The 18,754-nt window shown below is 32.2% G+C and overlaps 1 protein-coding gene across 3 annotated transcripts in view; it reads right to left on the reverse strand.

Annotated features, from left to right (window-relative positions):
- The window catches only part of LOC108767405 (protein FAM102B), a 66,142-nt gene that overhangs the window by 1,844 nt on the left and 45,544 nt on the right, over positions 1-18,754 (reverse strand). The window contains exons 2-8 of one of the 3 annotated variants that reach the window (XM_018517294.1): positions 8,626-8,746; positions 7,920-8,110; positions 6,454-6,659; positions 6,010-6,229; positions 4,916-4,987; positions 4,150-4,830; positions 2,356-2,508 (exon numbers count right to left, since the gene is read on the reverse strand). In XM_018517294.1, the coding sequence (XP_018372796.1) occupies positions 2,356-2,508; positions 4,150-4,830; positions 4,916-4,987; positions 6,010-6,229; positions 6,454-6,659; positions 7,920-8,110; positions 8,626-8,746 (1,644 nt within the window). The remainder of the gene's footprint in view (positions 1-2,355; positions 2,509-4,149; positions 4,831-4,915; positions 4,988-6,009; positions 6,230-6,453; positions 6,660-7,919; positions 8,111-8,625; positions 8,747-18,754) is intronic. The other 2 variants (XM_018517295.1, XM_018517296.1) reach the window with 2 other exon arrangements.

Consider the following 18,754-nt stretch of genomic DNA (forward strand, 5'->3'; position numbering starts at 1 on the left):
TATATATATATATATATATATATATATACATGAATAAATATAAACTTATTTATTCGTTCAATCTTAGTTAAAATATATAAGTTCAGCAACAAAAATACATACCTAAGATACAAAGTTTCTATCTAATATTTCAATTTCGTTTTGCGCTGATTTCTCCGCAGAGTAGTGTCATAGTTGTATTTACAAGCCATAAATATGATATGTCAAGTACATACTTAATAAATAATTGTGTAAAGTTTAAGATTCTTTTAAAATTAAGGGAAGTATTACTTCCTAAAGTCCTAAACAATAGATTCTTTGCCGATATGCTCGCATCTGTTTAACTCTTGAGGTGAACGTTGATCGAGTATGATATATAATGTACTTATTTAAAAGAAAGAAAACATGTTGAGGCGTGAATGTCCGATAAATATACAAAAAAATAAATGCTTCTCTACGTGAGAGAGTACTAACAATCAATTTAATATATAAGGGAGACGACTTCTCGTGCGGGTAGTGGTCGATAGGATTAATTATAATGTGGATGTTAGGGGAAAAACGATTAATTAAGCAAGTGAACAAATGAAAAAGAGAAACTCACAGAAAGAAAGAATGGCCATAAATATATATTTATAGTAACCAGGTTTTTGCGATTAAGAGTATATATTATGTTAATTAAAATAAACAAGAGTTATTAAAAAATTTTTCTTAATAAATGAAAGTTGCTGTTAAGTAGTTGTTTAAAAATAAAAGCAAAACATATAATGATTATGATATTAATAACGTGTTATTGGTAATTTAAATAATACAATTTAAATCATTTAAAGAAAGTAAATATTATAAATATCAGAAAACAACTTCAATTAATGAAGCGATTACTTGCTATAATTTTAATTTTTTAATTTTGAAGACTTAAATATTTTCAAAAAATAAGCACAGAAAACAAATAAATAAGAAAGCAAGAAACAAATAAATCAATTTAAATTTTAAATAAATTTTATTAAAGAATAATATTTCTACTTTTAATCTATTTGTCAAATTCAGTTAATAAGAGTTAAAAATTATTTTATTAACAGGAACTGATTATAACTCTAAAATTAGTAAGAGAACCTGTTATTAAGACTTAATATGTAAAATAAATTATTTTACAATGAAATAGTTCACATGAATGTGAGACATATCTAAGCAAATTAATGAGTGTATCGTTAATAGTAATATTAATAGAATATATCATTTGTGATAGCTTAACATGAGAAGTGGATATGGTACGTAAAAGTATTATTGAATGAATTTTTGTAGCCAAACTGCATCTTTTGAAAAGCATGCGTTTTAGGTGCGATAAGCCATGCAAATCTGAATTCTTGTATAATTATTTGCTTGATGAACAACGGAGCAAGAAAACAAGAAGTTTATAAGGTGCTGCAGAATGTTAAAACAAATCATCGTTGCTGTTGGATTACTGGACGCGTCAACTTCCGAAAAGAGAAGAGAAAGAGCATAGAAAAATTTTAACATTGATAATATCCTAGACTGTTGATTTTTGTTGTCGGACAATGATAAGCGCTGTGGGCCCTAGTGAAATATAAATTGTTTTAAGAGTTATATATAACACGGTGAAATAAGATTTTATTCGTAGCTCGCTCATTTGCAACAAGTAGGAGCAAACTTGGAGAGCACTTAAGTCTTATTGAGGTCTACTCGTTCTCGGAAATTCCTGACTATAGCCAGTTCAAGGCTCACTTCATCACACTTTCATTCCACCATGTAATTAAAACAAACAATTATTTTCATTTCCCTTATGCATAATAATTAATTTAATAATTAATTTATCGGTTAACATCAGAGAAATAAAATACGCTTTGCATCGAACAATTTATATATGTGCGATTCAAAGACTTACAACAGATATATAAAGACAAAATAATTGATATAAATAATCAACCTGAAATCCAAACTTATTTTTCCGAGTAATATTTATTCCGCCTTCAGCTTTCCGTTATAATAAATAAACATCACAAATACATCGTTAAATTGACATTTATTTATTACTTTATTACCAAATCAAATAAACATTGGTTCGATAATAATTGGCTTAGTTTTGATCTATTATATTACAGCTTAAATATTGATCGTGAGAGAGTTAATATTAATAGTGAATTGCATGTGAATTGTAATTGAAAGCTTTGCAGAGAAAATAGCCAAAAATTATATTTATGCATGCATCAAGCTACTTATTGCCTGCTTAAGATTAAAGTATGCTGATACAGTGTTAAGTATTCTTCATATAGAGGCTAGAAGCTATTGTTTTTGCAATAGTGGAAAACAAAGATGTATGCATAAAGGAAAGGTATACGTAAGACGAAAGCATGGACTGACGGTGGGGTAATGCTGTTTCGATGCTGCGAGATTGGTGGCGCGACTTCCGGTACCCCTAACGAGGACTCCTCAGAGTCCGCTGGACTGGTGGCGACCGTAGCCAGCTTGCCCCCCGCCCCGTCCAGCAACTTCCGGTGACCTCCGCCAATACCCCTGCAAGGATTCACAAAGCCATCCAAACTGGAAGCATAGCTACCGCATACATACACTATACACCCCGATTCGCATTTCTTTATTTGTACAGAAATAATCAGCTTTTAATTAGAATAATTAAATTCGGATTAATAACAATGATATTACTTCTGACAATGCGTTATTTTGTACTTCATGTGTTTATTCGTTGAGATGCAGTTTCAATTTTTCGTTACTTATTTTATTAATTTATAGAAAATTAAGAAAATGACTATAATATAAGATGGAGATTGAAGAAATCAAAACCTTAAACATTTTTGTTATTACTTTTCTAATTAATAACTCCCAGAATTTTCTTCTGCTATCTCTTTTAATTTATAAGATATTTATATTATGGTTAGGTTTAATTTTATTATTATGATAGCTGAGGAATTATTTAGTTAAGTCTCAATATAGTCTTGAAACGTAATAATAAACGTTAATAATAATTTTAATTTTGTAAAAAAAGTATAGAAAAAAATATGAAGACAGATTGTATATCTCGTGAGAATAACAAGGAATTTTTAAAGAAACACACATTCATTAATATTATGTTCATGTGTTAGATGTACACATACAATTCCCCTTACTGTGACATTAGATAACTTTCCTTACTTGGAACTGCCATGTAACGTAGCATATATTTAGTTAGCTCACATCAAAGGCATACAGAAATGATAATGGTTGAGCATAGTTAATGAAACACAAGTTATTGCACTCATATGATAAAAGTAAGATATAGGGAGATAATTAAGCAGCAGCGTAGTATTAAATTTGTCCAAAAATTCATCAATTTTTATTAAGTGAAATGTACATGCCTAAACAATTTAATATATCTGTTATATTCTTATATTACATGTATGATCGATCATGTACCGTTAATTTCTTGTGATATTAAATTTAAGCGAATCGATTACGCGTAAATGAGTTTTAGACGCGGACTTTTATTATTTGGTTATCATTATTTATTTTGTCTCAAGCATCACTCTACTCTCCAAACAAAATTAAATAAAAATTACAGCAAAATAAAAGATATCGAGAAAATAAATATGTAAAACAAATTAATTAAGTGATTAATATAAAGCAAGATTGATGAATATAACTTGATTGGAAAATATACTTTTAACTTTCTGAATACAGAAAACACGATGTGTTATACAAGGGAAAAAAACGCTAGGGGAATTGCTTCTTCGAACATCTGTTGGTTCGTTCAAGACGGAATCATCAATTACTCTGGAATGCCGGACATACAGCCGTTAACGATTTGTAAGTGAGATGACCTCACCTTCGAATAAAGACCATTTAATGCAAGAATAAAATGCAACACACCATCGACTAATCACAAATAATAATAATAATAAAACACAAATGTATTGTTGTAAATATTCACGGAAATATCTCCTTTCTAGATATATCGTGCCAATGTTTTTGTGGCAGAAGGATATTAATCATTCAAGATAAAGCCAGATATTGCGATACGTAGAATCGTTTCGAGGATTTTAAAACTGAAAATAGACAAAACACAAAAACGCCAGGGAAATAGGAGAATAGAGGGAAAGAGACTCTTCCGAGATCGTCTCCCGTAAAAGAATCGCTAAAAACTCGCTGATGAATAAAACCTACCTGAGGGTTTGAGCTGTCGTCGTGGGACGTAGTGGGGCTCTTTGATTGTCAGGCCTATGGAGAGGATCAGGAGAGGACACAGCTCTGGCCTGATCGACCAGTCGCAACACCGGGCTTGTTTTGCCCTTTTCGATGCAATCGCAGGTCTTCGACATGCTGCGCCAACCCGCGGCACTAATTCTCGACTTTGAGATTGGGAAGACGTTACTCTGTTGCCCATTACTCTCCTTGGCGATCGAGCTCATTATCACGTTACGTTCGTTACGCGCCTCAAAGCTGTTTCTCTCGTAATTCTTGCGCGAGTGTCGCGGTACATCTGGCACCCTGAAGATCCTGGGCGCTACCCGGCTGTCTGTGTTCGCGTCATTCCGACATTCGCGTGAATCACTGTCATTTAAGAAACCGTTCCCGATTTCGTAAAGCGGCTGCTTTCCGACCGAATAAATGTTCTTCGCAATAATGTCTACTTTCATCGGATCTTCCACGTCTGTTGGACCAATACGAGAGGAGAGAGGGCTCGACGCCGACCAGAATCGAGCTCTGGAGGCCATGTGCGACAGAGAAGATGGATGCAATGACAGAGGTTCGATACAGGTATCAGGTCGATAGGTAATCGGTTGTGTGGATAGGTTCTGAGAGGAGTTGAGGATTCGTGGTGCCCATACCGGCCAGGAAGGTGACCTATAAAGATCACAACACAAATGTACAAGCATGCAAAAATCATAAACTCATATAAATAAAGATAAAAAAAGAAAGAAAGACATACGTAAAGTAAAAAAAAGATAGAGAGTCCAGAGTCTCATGGTCGAGAAATTGAGAATGAAGAGATTGCTTGAGGCTGGAGCAAAAACATAAGATTTTCTCGCGTTATTGATTCGCTCTTTTGTTAATTATTTGTCAGATCGTTTATATATCGTCATATATAATCCTATTCATATTATTAATTTAAAATAAAAATAGTTGGCTATTTAAAAAAATACACACTATGATAAAAACATCCGGTTGAAAATGGATGAACTAAAAAATTCTGATTATATCAATCTGAATTCCGATTGTATCAATTAGAATTCTAGCAGATTTAACCAGACAATTTTGATTTGTCCATTTTCAACCAGAATTTCAATTAATTCAATCTGACATTTTTTTCAATGCAAGAGTTTGTTCAACAAGCAAGTTTTATCGATTAGCGTATATAGAAGGTTGATATCGTTAAAGGTCGAAGATAGTATATCTTTCTAGAGTCAAGATAAAGGCGAATAATATTTAAAGCAAGATATAGTGTAATAATTGTAGCTGAAGTATTTTATTAATAAAGCCAAGAGTCTTGCATTATTAAAAAGAAATTGTTAGTTTGTTGTGGTAAAATTATGAATGAAATATATTGATCATTTATTTATAATTCACGCGTTATTGATCATTTGCAGTTATTACTATAAACATACGTATTTTTTCGTGCAATTTTTTAAACCTTATTTTCAATTCATGCTCGTTGCTGTTATTACAGAAATAATAAATTAGGCAATTCGCAAGTAGATTAAAAGGAAAATGTGATGAACTAGGTATCGATAATCTTTCCATGTCATATAAGTGACAATTAAAATTCTATATAGGTTCCTATTTCAATTAAATGTAATTGAATGTGAAAAATAATGCAATATGAAAAGTTTAAATCGTTTTTGTTAATAGGGAATAAAAAGTCTAGACGTCATCGTTGATTATGCCCAACTTGAAAATATTTTTTCAAGATATAAACCTTCCTGATTGTTTTGTTTTATATTATGACATCAGATAACCTAAAGATTTCGAAAATTGTTCAAAAGTAAACGCATGAGAGTCGTCGAAACGCATGATAAGTCTTACCTAATGTGACCGCTATCACCGCTACTGCTCTGTCTGCTATGCTGACTGTGCGAATTTAAGGAACCATAGCCGGACCCTTTGCTAAGTTGACTCGTATTGCTGCTGTTGCGTGAGTGCCCAGATTCCGTGTGCGCCTCTACTAGAGCCTCCACAGGAACCGCCGAGGGTACTATTTCGCTGAGGGTCATCGGATCGTATGTTTCCGTTCCGCTAAGAAGTTCTAATTAATATATGAATCATTAAAATAATTTTCCTTTGTTCCCTTCTAGAATATATTCCAGGATCATATTTTGTAATTTTAGGCCTATATTATCTTTGATGCTTTGTACGTAGCTATTAATATGTACAAACGTTTTTTTATTATTATTAAATATGAAACCTGTTTTATGAATTATATATACTTTATATGTATATCAGATACGGCATAAAAAGCGAGCAAATTACCGGAAGTGAAGAGTGCGGGCCTCTTCTTAGGAAGACTGCCGAAACCACTGCTGGCACTTGCTATACTTCCCGCCAAAGAACCAGTAGATACATAATCCTCTCGATTAGAACATCTCTCGGATGCCGTCACTTCGTCACCGGTAACACCAGGTACACCTTGCACCCCGGGCACCGCCAATTGCGTTTGTTTCAATGATGGGGAAGGGCTGAGGCAATAATTGATTAATTTGTTAATCAAAAGGATGTCCATGTTCTTTCGATTAAAGTCGCAGGCACAGTTGTACAATAGAAATAAAATTACATCTAACTTTTAAAAAGAGCCTTAAAGAAAAGAAATTTTTTATAGCATAAAATAACCGGATTCTATATAGCCTAGTATGCCTTATTCGTTGTTTCTGGGTAATTACATGATAAATTTAACAAAGGCATTAGTAAATCGTGCAGATTGTCCGCCTGACTCAATTGTATCAGTTTATTGCTCAATTTGTTTATTCTGTTATTATCAGTAAAGCAAAATGCAGGACGTCGTAGTATATTTCGTAGGTAATTACTTTCTATAACTATCAAGAGATGGTTATTAATTTTCATAGTTCATATTATTATAACTCTGTATTCATATTTTACAACACTGTATTTAATTTATATTTTAATGTTGTGTTTATAAGCAAAGAAAAAAACTTTTTATAAGGTACTTTTCGTAAGATATAACCAATATTGGCCAATCCAGGCATGTTGAGTGTAACATTTTTTAAAAAATACTTTTGTTATTCCAGGTCATAGATTATAATTTATCTGTTAAACTGCTAATTGTAGAGATAAGTAGACAAATAAATAAGTAGATAAGTAGATTATTAAAACAGTTTCTTTGTGTTTTCTTATGTGTCAATATATTAATAAACTTATAATTTTTAATTTCTCTAACTTTTTTATGAAAAAGAGGAAAACTATATGTATACACAAAATAACTTAAATGCTACTTTTTCTTAAAATTTTCATTACAATCATGTAAATATTTGAAAATGTCTTAAATTTTTGTAATGTTCAAAAATATTTCCTCTTTTGAATCAGTTTTTAATTTTGGACTTAGTAAAAAATTAGAAAAAATTACAAAGCTTAAGCAGATATAGTTTGATTGCCTTATTTTCTGTTTCTGCTTTTTTCTGTTCTATACCACATTTTCGCGTGATAGAGAAAAAAAATAGCAGAAATGAAAAATACACTTTAAAGAATATTTTTCATTAAGGCTCCATTTAAAAGTTGGATTAGTTTAGATTTAAATTTATTGGACTTAAGTCTACTAACTTAATCCAATATACTAGCTTATCAAATTAAAGACTATTCATATTAAAGATTACACACATATCTACTATAATATAACAAATCAAGAATTTAAATTATAAATGTTTACATAAACATTCAACAATTTATAATAAAGCACTATTTCAGACAAACAGATAGTGTCTTACACTTTAAATAGGATATCTCCGGAGAGCATATTCATTTTTATGGCTACGCGCAGCATAGAATTATCCTGACGATGTCGCGCATCGTAACCCTCCAGGAGACATCTTCTTCGGCAGAAGCCAGCTCCTGCGAATTCGGCCAGGTTTAAATCGGTGAAGCCCAGTTTCTGGAAGGACCTGCCTCCTTTTAATTCCTGTTGCACAAAAGAACTTCATAAGAACATGTTTTTAAAGCTAACCACTTGTCTAATTACATTTACAATATATTTGTAAGAACGCGATAAAAATTAGTATTGTAGTAAAAAGAAATATATAACTTCAATGTATGAATATTCCGAATCTTTCCAAGAAGGAGATTCATACATTTGCATTTATTCGAACTAATTAACTAATTGTAAATAATAAAACTATTAGAATATTATTTAAACAAAATTAACAAATATTTACAACAAAAAATACAACTTTTATCTTTCACCATTTATTAATTTTTTCATATTATTTATTATAGTTTTATAAATAAAATAAAGAATTAATAAATCAGATAAAGATATTTTTCTTAATCAATTCTTGCTCTGTGGTATTTCGAGCGTGAGAATGTGAGTGAAGAGTAAAACGTTTGTGAAAACAAAAGTTGAGAAAAATCTCTGTCTTCCTTTCATTTCGTTTCTCAGCCCGGAGATATTCACACCTCAAAGAAGTTTGCTCTCACCTTTCTCACAGATATCCTTAAAATGCATGGATCGAGCACGCCCGTGGACGCGTTGGCGCTCATCTTGCATAAAAACTCGAACTTCGCGTTCCATCTCACCGTGTGCTCCTGCACTTCCTCCCTGTAAAGATAGACAAAGATTTCGGATGAAACGGGAGATTAATGTCTTCCCGTGTTATTCAGCGTGTTACTTTGATTGTTACTGAAAGTATACTAATTTTGCTTTCTCTTTCTCTCCCTTTCTCTAATAAGAGGAGGAGGGTATTTTCATTTAATATTACACACTCCTAATTTATGTAGATATTCAAACTCCTTGAAGTTTTATGCGATTTCAAAAATTGCACTTACAACGATAATTTTCATTAATTTTTTTACAAGCTGTGATCACAATTGTTTGTTTCTTAATTCTCATAGCAAGTTGACAGATCTCGCAATAAATTTTTGTTATCTTGAAATCTCTGTTTTAAATTGACTAGAATAATTTATTTTTTATCCATTGGTTCTCCCTGAAGTTCAATTCAATAAATTATTTTAATTATCATTGTTACAAATTCCTCACATTTCAATATTTTGTCAGTAGAACGTCTAGAGAAAAATAAATTCTGCATTCATGAGAAGATCTATGGCTGAAAGGAAATGCGTTCTATAGGACTGCTCGAATATACTCGGGGAAAATGCACTCTGGGATAGCCCGTGTACTCAAGAAAAATGCAGAGTAACGTTCGAAAATTCAAGTACTCAAGAATTCTTTTAACATTCGTGCTTTACCGAGAAATGCGATGAAATAAAAAAAGAAACGTTATCGTTAAAATAGAAAAAAATGTAAATTATCCATCGATTGTCACGTTATCATTTTTAATAACGTTTTGCATTTCCCAGGAATCCAAGTGGATTTTTCAATGTAGCAACGCTTTTCACGCCAAGTATGCATGCATAATAATACGAAGAAAGAGACAGAAAACCTCCCGAGAAGACGCCCCGCTCTCATCTAATGCAAACGAAGGCAAATTGACGCGTATGCATAATGCCATGCGATCAGCAGTTTCAGTTCCGCTGGGAACACGAGGACGCCAATGAATCATGACCCGAAATGACGAGGGCGTCTCCCGCGTCGAGGCCCTTGACCGATATGTGTATCTTGTTAATGAAACGTGAGCGCCGATTAATGTCCGATGCTCTTCACTTCCGGTAAGAGTACTTCTAGCACACGCTCCCACATGCACCAGCACACGTATTGGATCCGTCAAAGGGATCGATAGCGACTTCAACGACGAGTTACCATCGACATGTCTGAATTTCGTCAACTAATTCGATCCACACCTATAATGAGATTCGCAATATGTCATTGAAACAAGCAATATTATTATTATCGATTTCACTCGGTTTGCGAATGAAATCGTAATTGATGTTAGTACGTATTGATAACTATAACATGACACCCCCAGCTAATTACATTCAATGATGTAAAAACTGAAATTGCAAACTGTGTGGACAGATGAATAATTCCTATTTTTATTGCGATGTACGCAATGCTTAAATGTTATTACTGATTTAACCTGGGCGGCAAACAGCGTTCTATTATTTCTGACTTTGTGTAATAAACTTCTTTATATGACGTGGCTCTATTACTGATAATGAGCAGGCAATTGCGATGAACTGTTATCGAAAAATAACTAAGCTATTCCAGAATAATTGACTGTAATTATAAACGCATAAATGTTCTTACAATTACAATAGTTGTACAGTCATATATATAATAGAAATTTAAATTGTGTTCTAAAAACTTTTGCAAAACGAGAAACTATCGATAACATCAAATAAATTTATTGATAATATTAAGTTCAACTCAATCCAACCCCTGCGTATCTCTGCCATTTTATATTCCCCTTCTCTCTCTTTTTCCTTCAATATACCTTCTCACCTTACTCATCTCACGGATATCTTAACTAAGCAAGCGTAAAGAGCGATCAAGGCGGAGGCCGATATTGACTCATGGTGTACCGAATAATGCGTGATGACATGAGTTTAAAATAAACCAACCCTGTGCACAACACCCACCACTCTACAGCGCCCACGTAACCCCGAAGAATCGCCTTATCGTAAATATCATCGCCAACCCCTCTTATCATACCAGGCAACCGGAATATCGATAGTGGTAGGTAGTAATAAGAAGGAAAGAAAGGAAATGCGCGGGCGTAGCGGAATATCGCTCGGAACGACGAAAACGTGCAAATAATCACAGGGAGGAGGTTACAGTACGCATGCATGATTGCAATTCGAGAAGAAAACTTGTATTGTTTTCTTTTTATTTTTTCTAAACAGTTGCTATAAGCTAAAAATATCTTTGTGACTGACGTCAATCGAGCGTTTTATAGGCGCGCGCACACATGACAGTGCGCTTTATTTTACAATATCATAATTTTCAGAACCTATCGGAAGAGACAGATATAGTAATACACGATATACCGTTTTTGTGGTTTTTTTTTTGTGAAATTTTGAAATTTATTATCAAAAAATTTATTATCGGAAACGTGCTTCGTATGGTAAACGAAAAAAATAAACTTTACGATAAAGAGAGTAAAATTCGATAAAAAAAAGAGACGAATATTTTAGGGATAAAACAGTAATGGTTAATACCGCTTCGCCGATAAACGGTAATGTAGGAATAACGTGCCTACGTGGCCCACAACAACATTAAGCGGTTTAGTACGTTCGCTATGGTTGTAATACTATATAAGAGTGTGTGTGCCATTAATTTTAAATGTCGGTGGTTTCTATCGGAAAGAAAGGCCCATTAAAACGCAATCTATATACTTCATGATATACGATTCGTGAAACGTATCAATAATAGATACTAACTACTCCTAACAAAAATCGTGCGACTTAAAAAATAATGGGAGGAGGTAACAGAAAAGGGCAAATCTTCATTTTCCGCAACGTTAGTCAAGCAGCTCGACTCGAAGCATTTGCGTAATAAAAGAAAAATAATAGGCAACGCAACACGATGACGCCTGTTATGATAACAGCCGATAAGAGACTACACATTCATAAAAACACATTCCTTGCACGCGATTATGCTATTTCCACCATATTGCAGCTCAAATATTTATACATATATAATATAAAATATATTAAATACCAAAATATGTTATATTTTTACGTATGTAATTTTACGAGAAGAAAATATTTTATTTTCTCAAATTATTATTTTTTCAATGGTTATTATTTTTTCGGTTGTACAATGATCGTACAGACATCTAAAAAGTATAGCTTGTATATAATCAAGTGGATAAACTTATTTAATATTGATATTATTATATGTACATTATTATTATATATATTTGTAAATCTATTCGATTATAAAGAAGGTAAATTTTCAGAGAATGTGAATAAAACATGTATTTTGTACATGCAATTCTATATAAATTTTTTATAAATAAAGAATCGAAATTGAAAAGAAAATTTTATAAGGACAAAATTTAATAATTACCGTATATGTGTGCGACATCGACGTTTAATTAAAGTTTATAAAATTTTTACGGTCAATTTTCTAATAACCTTTAATTTCGTTCCTTTCACGTGACAAATTGCGGGAAATACATGTTCTTCTACATTTCATAAAAATTAAGGGTTAAAAAAATAATAAATATAAATAGAAAAAATGGAACTAATTTATATATTTTAAATGTATAAATTTATAGAATAAACATTATTAAGTATTAACATTTTTTTAAAACTCAATCTCATCAAAATACGCCATGGCTTTATAAAACATTATACACAAAATATTCCAGATTAACTTATACATTTTTTAGCAAATTTGACGTCAATCTCGTTTTTTTCTTTTTTATAATTTTTTAATTATTTTCCATTTAATTTCTGGAGATTACAAATAAACATCTTTGTTAAAATAGTGATGCAACTAAAATACAAAATATTCATATCTATTCATATTTTTGAGGACATACAAATTGTAAAATTACTAGCTCGATATATATATTATAATAATTATTATTCAATTTACTGTTCAGCGTTTCTCATTAAAAGAAAAGCAGAGAACAATGCGATGCATTGTGGAAAGTAACGATCCTAAAAAATAAACGATACGAACAGGAAAACAACGAGATAGCTGAGAGCCTAAATTAGGATAGTGGGTTAAAAGAACCGGTGGTATCAAACGTCATTACGGGATAATAACGATATCGTTGCATGCGGTATCGTTGTTCCATTGATAACAGACATGAGATTGCGGCGATGCGATAGAGAACGCAAGCTACAACACGAAACCGCTTTTTGCCTCGTAATGTTGAAATCTTGTGCACGCGCAAACGAAAATTGATATTGCGATATTTTCCCGATCTGCAAATTCGATGAAAATTTATTCACTGTAGCTTTTATTGCTCATGCAGAAAATCCGAACGAACTCATTAATAAAATAAAATAATTCTTGAGCTTCAATATTTAAAATGAAATATTCATAATAAGGAAAAGTATAACTGCAGAGAGCAAATACCGCAGTAATGTTAGCGTATACAATTTTTAATATTCAAAATATATTTATTTCAATGTACATTTTATCTTCTCATAAATATCAATTACCATAATCCGTACAAAAATGTTTCGTTTTTTTTTTCAAGCCATACTCAGTATATAATATAATGAAGGTAGAAGTAAAAATGCACTCTCAGTGAACTATAGGTAATTCAATACTTCAAGATATCCCTTCTTGACAGTTATATGACTGATAAGATACATTCCATTAAGGTGCGTCCATAATATCAACATAAATTAAAATCAAGAAGAATAATCTATAACATTTAAGAAGTCATTATAGACAATTTATCTACGTCAGAATTTACAAAACGAATTTATGAAAGAATTCATTTCGCAAATAGACTTATCAATTACGCGCTTCGTGAATAATCCCTTTTGCCTCATGCTGTTTTTATCATAAATGTGTTGCTTTACAAAGTATGCTTTTAAAAAAATCCCCGATCCAATCAAGAATCATTGCAAAGTACAATCTTCACGTAGAGTCGTGTTTGATAAACATGTGGTCGATGTCCCATTAACTTTATTCTTATTTATGCACTAAAAAAAAATATAGTCAATTTTAATAAATATTTAGTTGAATATTGCCAACTAAATATTTATTAAATATAAAGATATATTTATTTCATACAAGAAATGTTAATTTGATTTAACAATCTTTTTTTTACTGTGAACAAATATTTATTTTTACTGTAAGTAAATGTTTAGTTGGCAGTATTGAACTAAATATTTATTAAAATTGAAATGAACTGAATATTTATTAAGTTTTAACATATTAACATCTTTATAATATATGACGCTTGATGAAAGCATCAAATTATTAATTGCTTGTCAATTTATTTCGCGATATATATTGCTAGAGTAGTTTTAATTGCGTTTATTAGTCCGGAAAAATAATTCGGCGCGCAGTTTGAAAAAGACTACAATATGGTATATATGCAAGTACATATATAGTATATATTAGTAATTCAAGATTGATTTATTTAAGCAACAAAGATCCAACTTCGACATTTTTTAATAGGCATTTTTTAATTTCTAGTATTGATTGTGTTTCTCACATATACAGTCTAAAATAAAGATATTGTTTATTAAAATTGACTATATTTTTTTCTCAGTGTAGGATAGCGATTTATTAATTATAATTTATGCAGTTTCGTAACATCGCGTGTACTTACATCGTACATTACTTTTTTCGATAAATTATCCTCTCTCTTTCCGAATGTCAAATAATATCTATAATATAAATCAAATAATACCTATTCATTCATTAATACACTAATATGCTAGACACAATGGTGTTGCAACCTTATTTCCTCAAAGTAACCCAATGATATTGTGAGTTACAATCTGCATTTGAATGAAACTATCGCGCTTTCTTATATGCAACATCGTTCGTATTAAGACCGTGTTAAAAGGGAAGGAACATTTCGAAGACATCGCAATCTTCTCCAAGACAATTCTCAAACGTGACGAGCTATCGAAATGTTAGATTACAATATAAGAAAATATTCAGAGGCCTGCGATATAATGAGTTTCGCTTCGTTTTCGCTCCTGTTGTGCCATAGGTGCATTGTCCTCGTCGTGAATGAAAAGAGGATCGTAGCCACCAGGACTTCTCGGTGGAGCATTGTACGCCTGCAAGATCCCCCTTTGTTCATAATTCCGTAATGTTTTTCATTTCCAGAGGCTTAACAGAGTTACTCGTCATGTCTGCTGCGTGACAACGACGACAACTCGCGGATTATCAACTTCACTCAAACGAGCAATTGGATGTAAATATAATAAACATGAAAGTAATGTTTGATTAAATTCCTAAGTAATGCACAGCATTCGTGAAAAAATGTAATAATAGGAATCGTGATTATAAGATTGAGATATTATTAAAATTAATATCCATAATTTAATTTTATAATTTCGTTTTCATGTTTTTTTCATTCATTCTTTTTATGATGTAGCTCAGTTATTTTAGGAAAGAATAAAGATACATTTTGTATAATTATAATATTGCGCAAATTATACGAAAGCTGAAAATCTTTCCTTCGTATATACGAGTTACTACTGTATGCAAAATTATATAAACAATATTGCGCAACATGTAATCGAAAATACAAATAAAAATTGTAATATATTTTCAGTAGTTGAATATCGTTTATAATCAGACAAGCTTTTGAGATTTCGTGCCAGATCGATTGTTCAAAGAATGGTTCGAAAACGCAAACGCGAACGTATAAATGTCCGTAATAAGTTGCGAAATGAGCACTCGTTTTTGTCTCAAACATATAGGCGAGTAAGCGGTGTGACGTAAATGCGCCCGACATGGTAGGCGCTAAAGTAAAGCTGTAACCAGCGGGATTCTCCAGCAACTTCCCATTGAATTCCGGTATTCATAGGCGGGAATGCAACGAGAAATGGCAGTTGGTTCTGCGAATGAATTGCAACGTCAGAAAATACTGCTTAATGAAACGAATTCTGAATGGCGACCAATAATTTCACCGCCCATTGTGAAGTGCGAGGAATGGAGAAAACGCCCGGATGAAGTAGCTACACCGGTCTATTCGCGTTGTGAGATCTTCATCGGTTCGATGCCCATAAAATTGTTTCAAAGACCTCCCCCTTCTACTCTTCTACGTGTGCAAAATGTGAAAATTCATCTTTGTAGAATTTATCGCGTGAAAAACGTTGTTGGTGAAAAATCGCGATTAGAAGCACCTGTTCGCAAGCATGTTCCAGAAAAATATATCGACGCGTGAATTTACAGCAGCATGTTTTCCAACAAAGTTTACACGAATCGCTTTTAATAAATAACGTCTTCTTTATTTTCGTAGATATCGTTAAATGGAGCGTTTATAAAAGAAAATTAAAAAATTTTTAATAAAAAGGATTTTATTTGATTGAATTAAATAAATAAAATGAGAGTAATATATAATTAGATAATCAGAATCTTGAAAGAAAAATATCATATTTATGCAATTTTATCGCATATATTTAATCTCAAAATTTCTTTTAATAAATCGTTATTGTTTAATCTCAAAGTCATTATTCTTTGTATTTCTTAATAATAGAAATTTTTTATCGCTTAAAATAATAATAAATAAAATATGTTGTTATTACATTTGCTCTTACAATAAATATAGGTGATAATTTCTGATTAGGTATCAAATCTAGCATCTACTCATAAATTAAATGTAACTAATCAGATTGTCGTCTAAGACATCGCGATAACTAAATTATCAATCATATAAAACTTCAGCATACACGAAGTTGACGATTTATTTTTTACTGTGTTTCAATACAAACTCAAATCGCCCCACCGTGAATTCTCTTCCAGCCTCCATCTATTCTGACAGTTTTTTCCGCGTTCGATGACCGATTTTGATACTCGCGGATATCCTCTGAAAGAGCGACGCGTGCGTGTCGCAACGCTCATTATCGGACTATTATCTCGATAGAGAATTTCATTAGTTAGACGTAACGCGGACGTTGCCGTTACGGACGGTTCACGTCACGGATGTGGGGATGCGTGCAACGAAATGACGATGAGCACCAGTCAATACTTGAGCGGCGTCGTGGGCGTCGCGACGCGCCGACGACGTTGAAATCGTTCCTGCGGTTGCCAAAATTTCGCCGGAGCGAAAACGTAGCGAGCCAATTACTGTGGAAAACCGGAACAATGTGTCCGGACACCGGTTCTTGAATGTACGTTCCTACAAATCGGATTTTTGGTACTAAAATGCGACATCACATCGCGAAATTTAGCGGCTAGATTTTCTTTTGCACGAGTTACGATTGAATTTTTACGACCATAACAACGTCCCATTATTTCAGTGTCAAGTTTACCAGCGGTTTTTTATTGGTGATCATAAACAAAAATAATCATAAATTATTTATTAAGAAACATAAATTTAGAAAGTTTTTTATGATTAAGGGAACAATTATATAAATTATGGATAATTAGAATTAAACCGTAAACGACTTAAAAAAGATTTTTCTATAATTAAGAGCTAATTAATATTTTTGGGTAACGTGAAAGTTGGATTTTTAGCTTATATTCTGCAAAAAAGTTTCTAATTTCTATTAAATTTTCAATAAATGTCATTTATTAATTTTGTTTCATTAACCTTCTACTTATATACATTTTAAAACATCTTATTAATCTATAAAGAAAAATGCAAAATTCATACGATTTCAAGTGTAATGTTCCGGTACATTTTTAAATTATAAATTATTACAAAAGATTAACCGTGGAAGTCTACATTTTTGCGTTCACCGAATTTTTCATTATCATCCTCGTTATATTTACGCAAGGAGCTATTATAGATTTAGGATACCGTCTCATAGCAACAGGCGCATAACAAACACGCGTTTTTTCACATAATAAAAGATCTATTGATTGATCGACATAAGTACCTTGTTTGTTGAAATGATTGACACAAAAAGCATTGATAGTGAAGCACTTGCGTGTCACATTTGTGTTCTGTTAGATCGAAAGTTGTGACCTTATATTTTATATTCAACAAAGATCTGATATACGTATTTATGTGTGCCTTCCAAGCGACACAGTGATCATGTCATCTTTGTTTTAACATTGGCAAACAAGGATGTAATGATCCATTGTGTCATATACCGTGTCATTTGTATCGCTTGTTGGAAGGCAGACTGTATTTTTTCGGATAATAATTAGTCAGTGAATAATAAAAAATTCTCATGTTTTGTTTTTAGGTGTGTTAAAAATATAAAAATTAAAGTAACACGTTCTTGAATGTACATATATCGGATATATGCAATTGTATTAATTGTAAAATATATAGGATTAAATAAGAATAGATTTTATTGTTATTTTCGTGTTCGGTCCGTTTTTGTTTGCAAAAATGATAATATCTAGCAAAACTTGAGACAAATAATTGTTAGATTTGTTAACAAAATGCTTTTATGTTTGTACCGTACCAAATATTTTTTTCACGTAGTACGATCGATTTAGGTAATCTACGTAATAAACCACCATTAATTCAATAATTTAAGACCCTTGAGAAATCCTCGTGAGAGACCCGCATGATGAGCTGAGTATAATCACTTCACGAAACGAGGTACCTTTAAATTGCAAATTAACGATTTACACGAAAAGAGAAAGAAAAAAAACAATTATTTGTACAGCAGCAATCATTAAAAGGCGGCTATAATATCATCGCTTGTGTGTCGCTTAATTATCTTCGGTTTCACACGTCACTGAATTTCATTTAGAGACCAGAGGAGCAACCGAAAGCATCAAAATGAATTATCCGACCTGCAAGCCGATCCGGGCAAGCATTTAATTCAGCCTCTCCGTCGTGTAACTTGATCGTTGATTCTACCTAACGCAACCGCACCATAGCTCGGTATTATAGTCGCATGTCAACAGGTCGGTCACCCCATTACGTTCGCTGATTTCTATTAGCCAGATATTGTTCGACACAATTTAACGCATTCTTATATAATGTTGTGTATTGCGGTGTAGAATTTGCCGAGATATAACGACGAAATTGTTACCGTGATTTATGTACTACGTCGTTACATATTTCGCGACCGATAAGCGCGTATCGCT

This window comes from Trachymyrmex cornetzi, unplaced genomic scaffold, assembly GCF_001594075.2.
Source record: "Trachymyrmex cornetzi isolate Tcor2-1 unplaced genomic scaffold, Tcor1.1 scaffold67, whole genome shotgun sequence".
Lineage (NCBI taxonomy): Eukaryota > Metazoa > Arthropoda > Insecta > Hymenoptera > Formicidae > Trachymyrmex > Trachymyrmex cornetzi.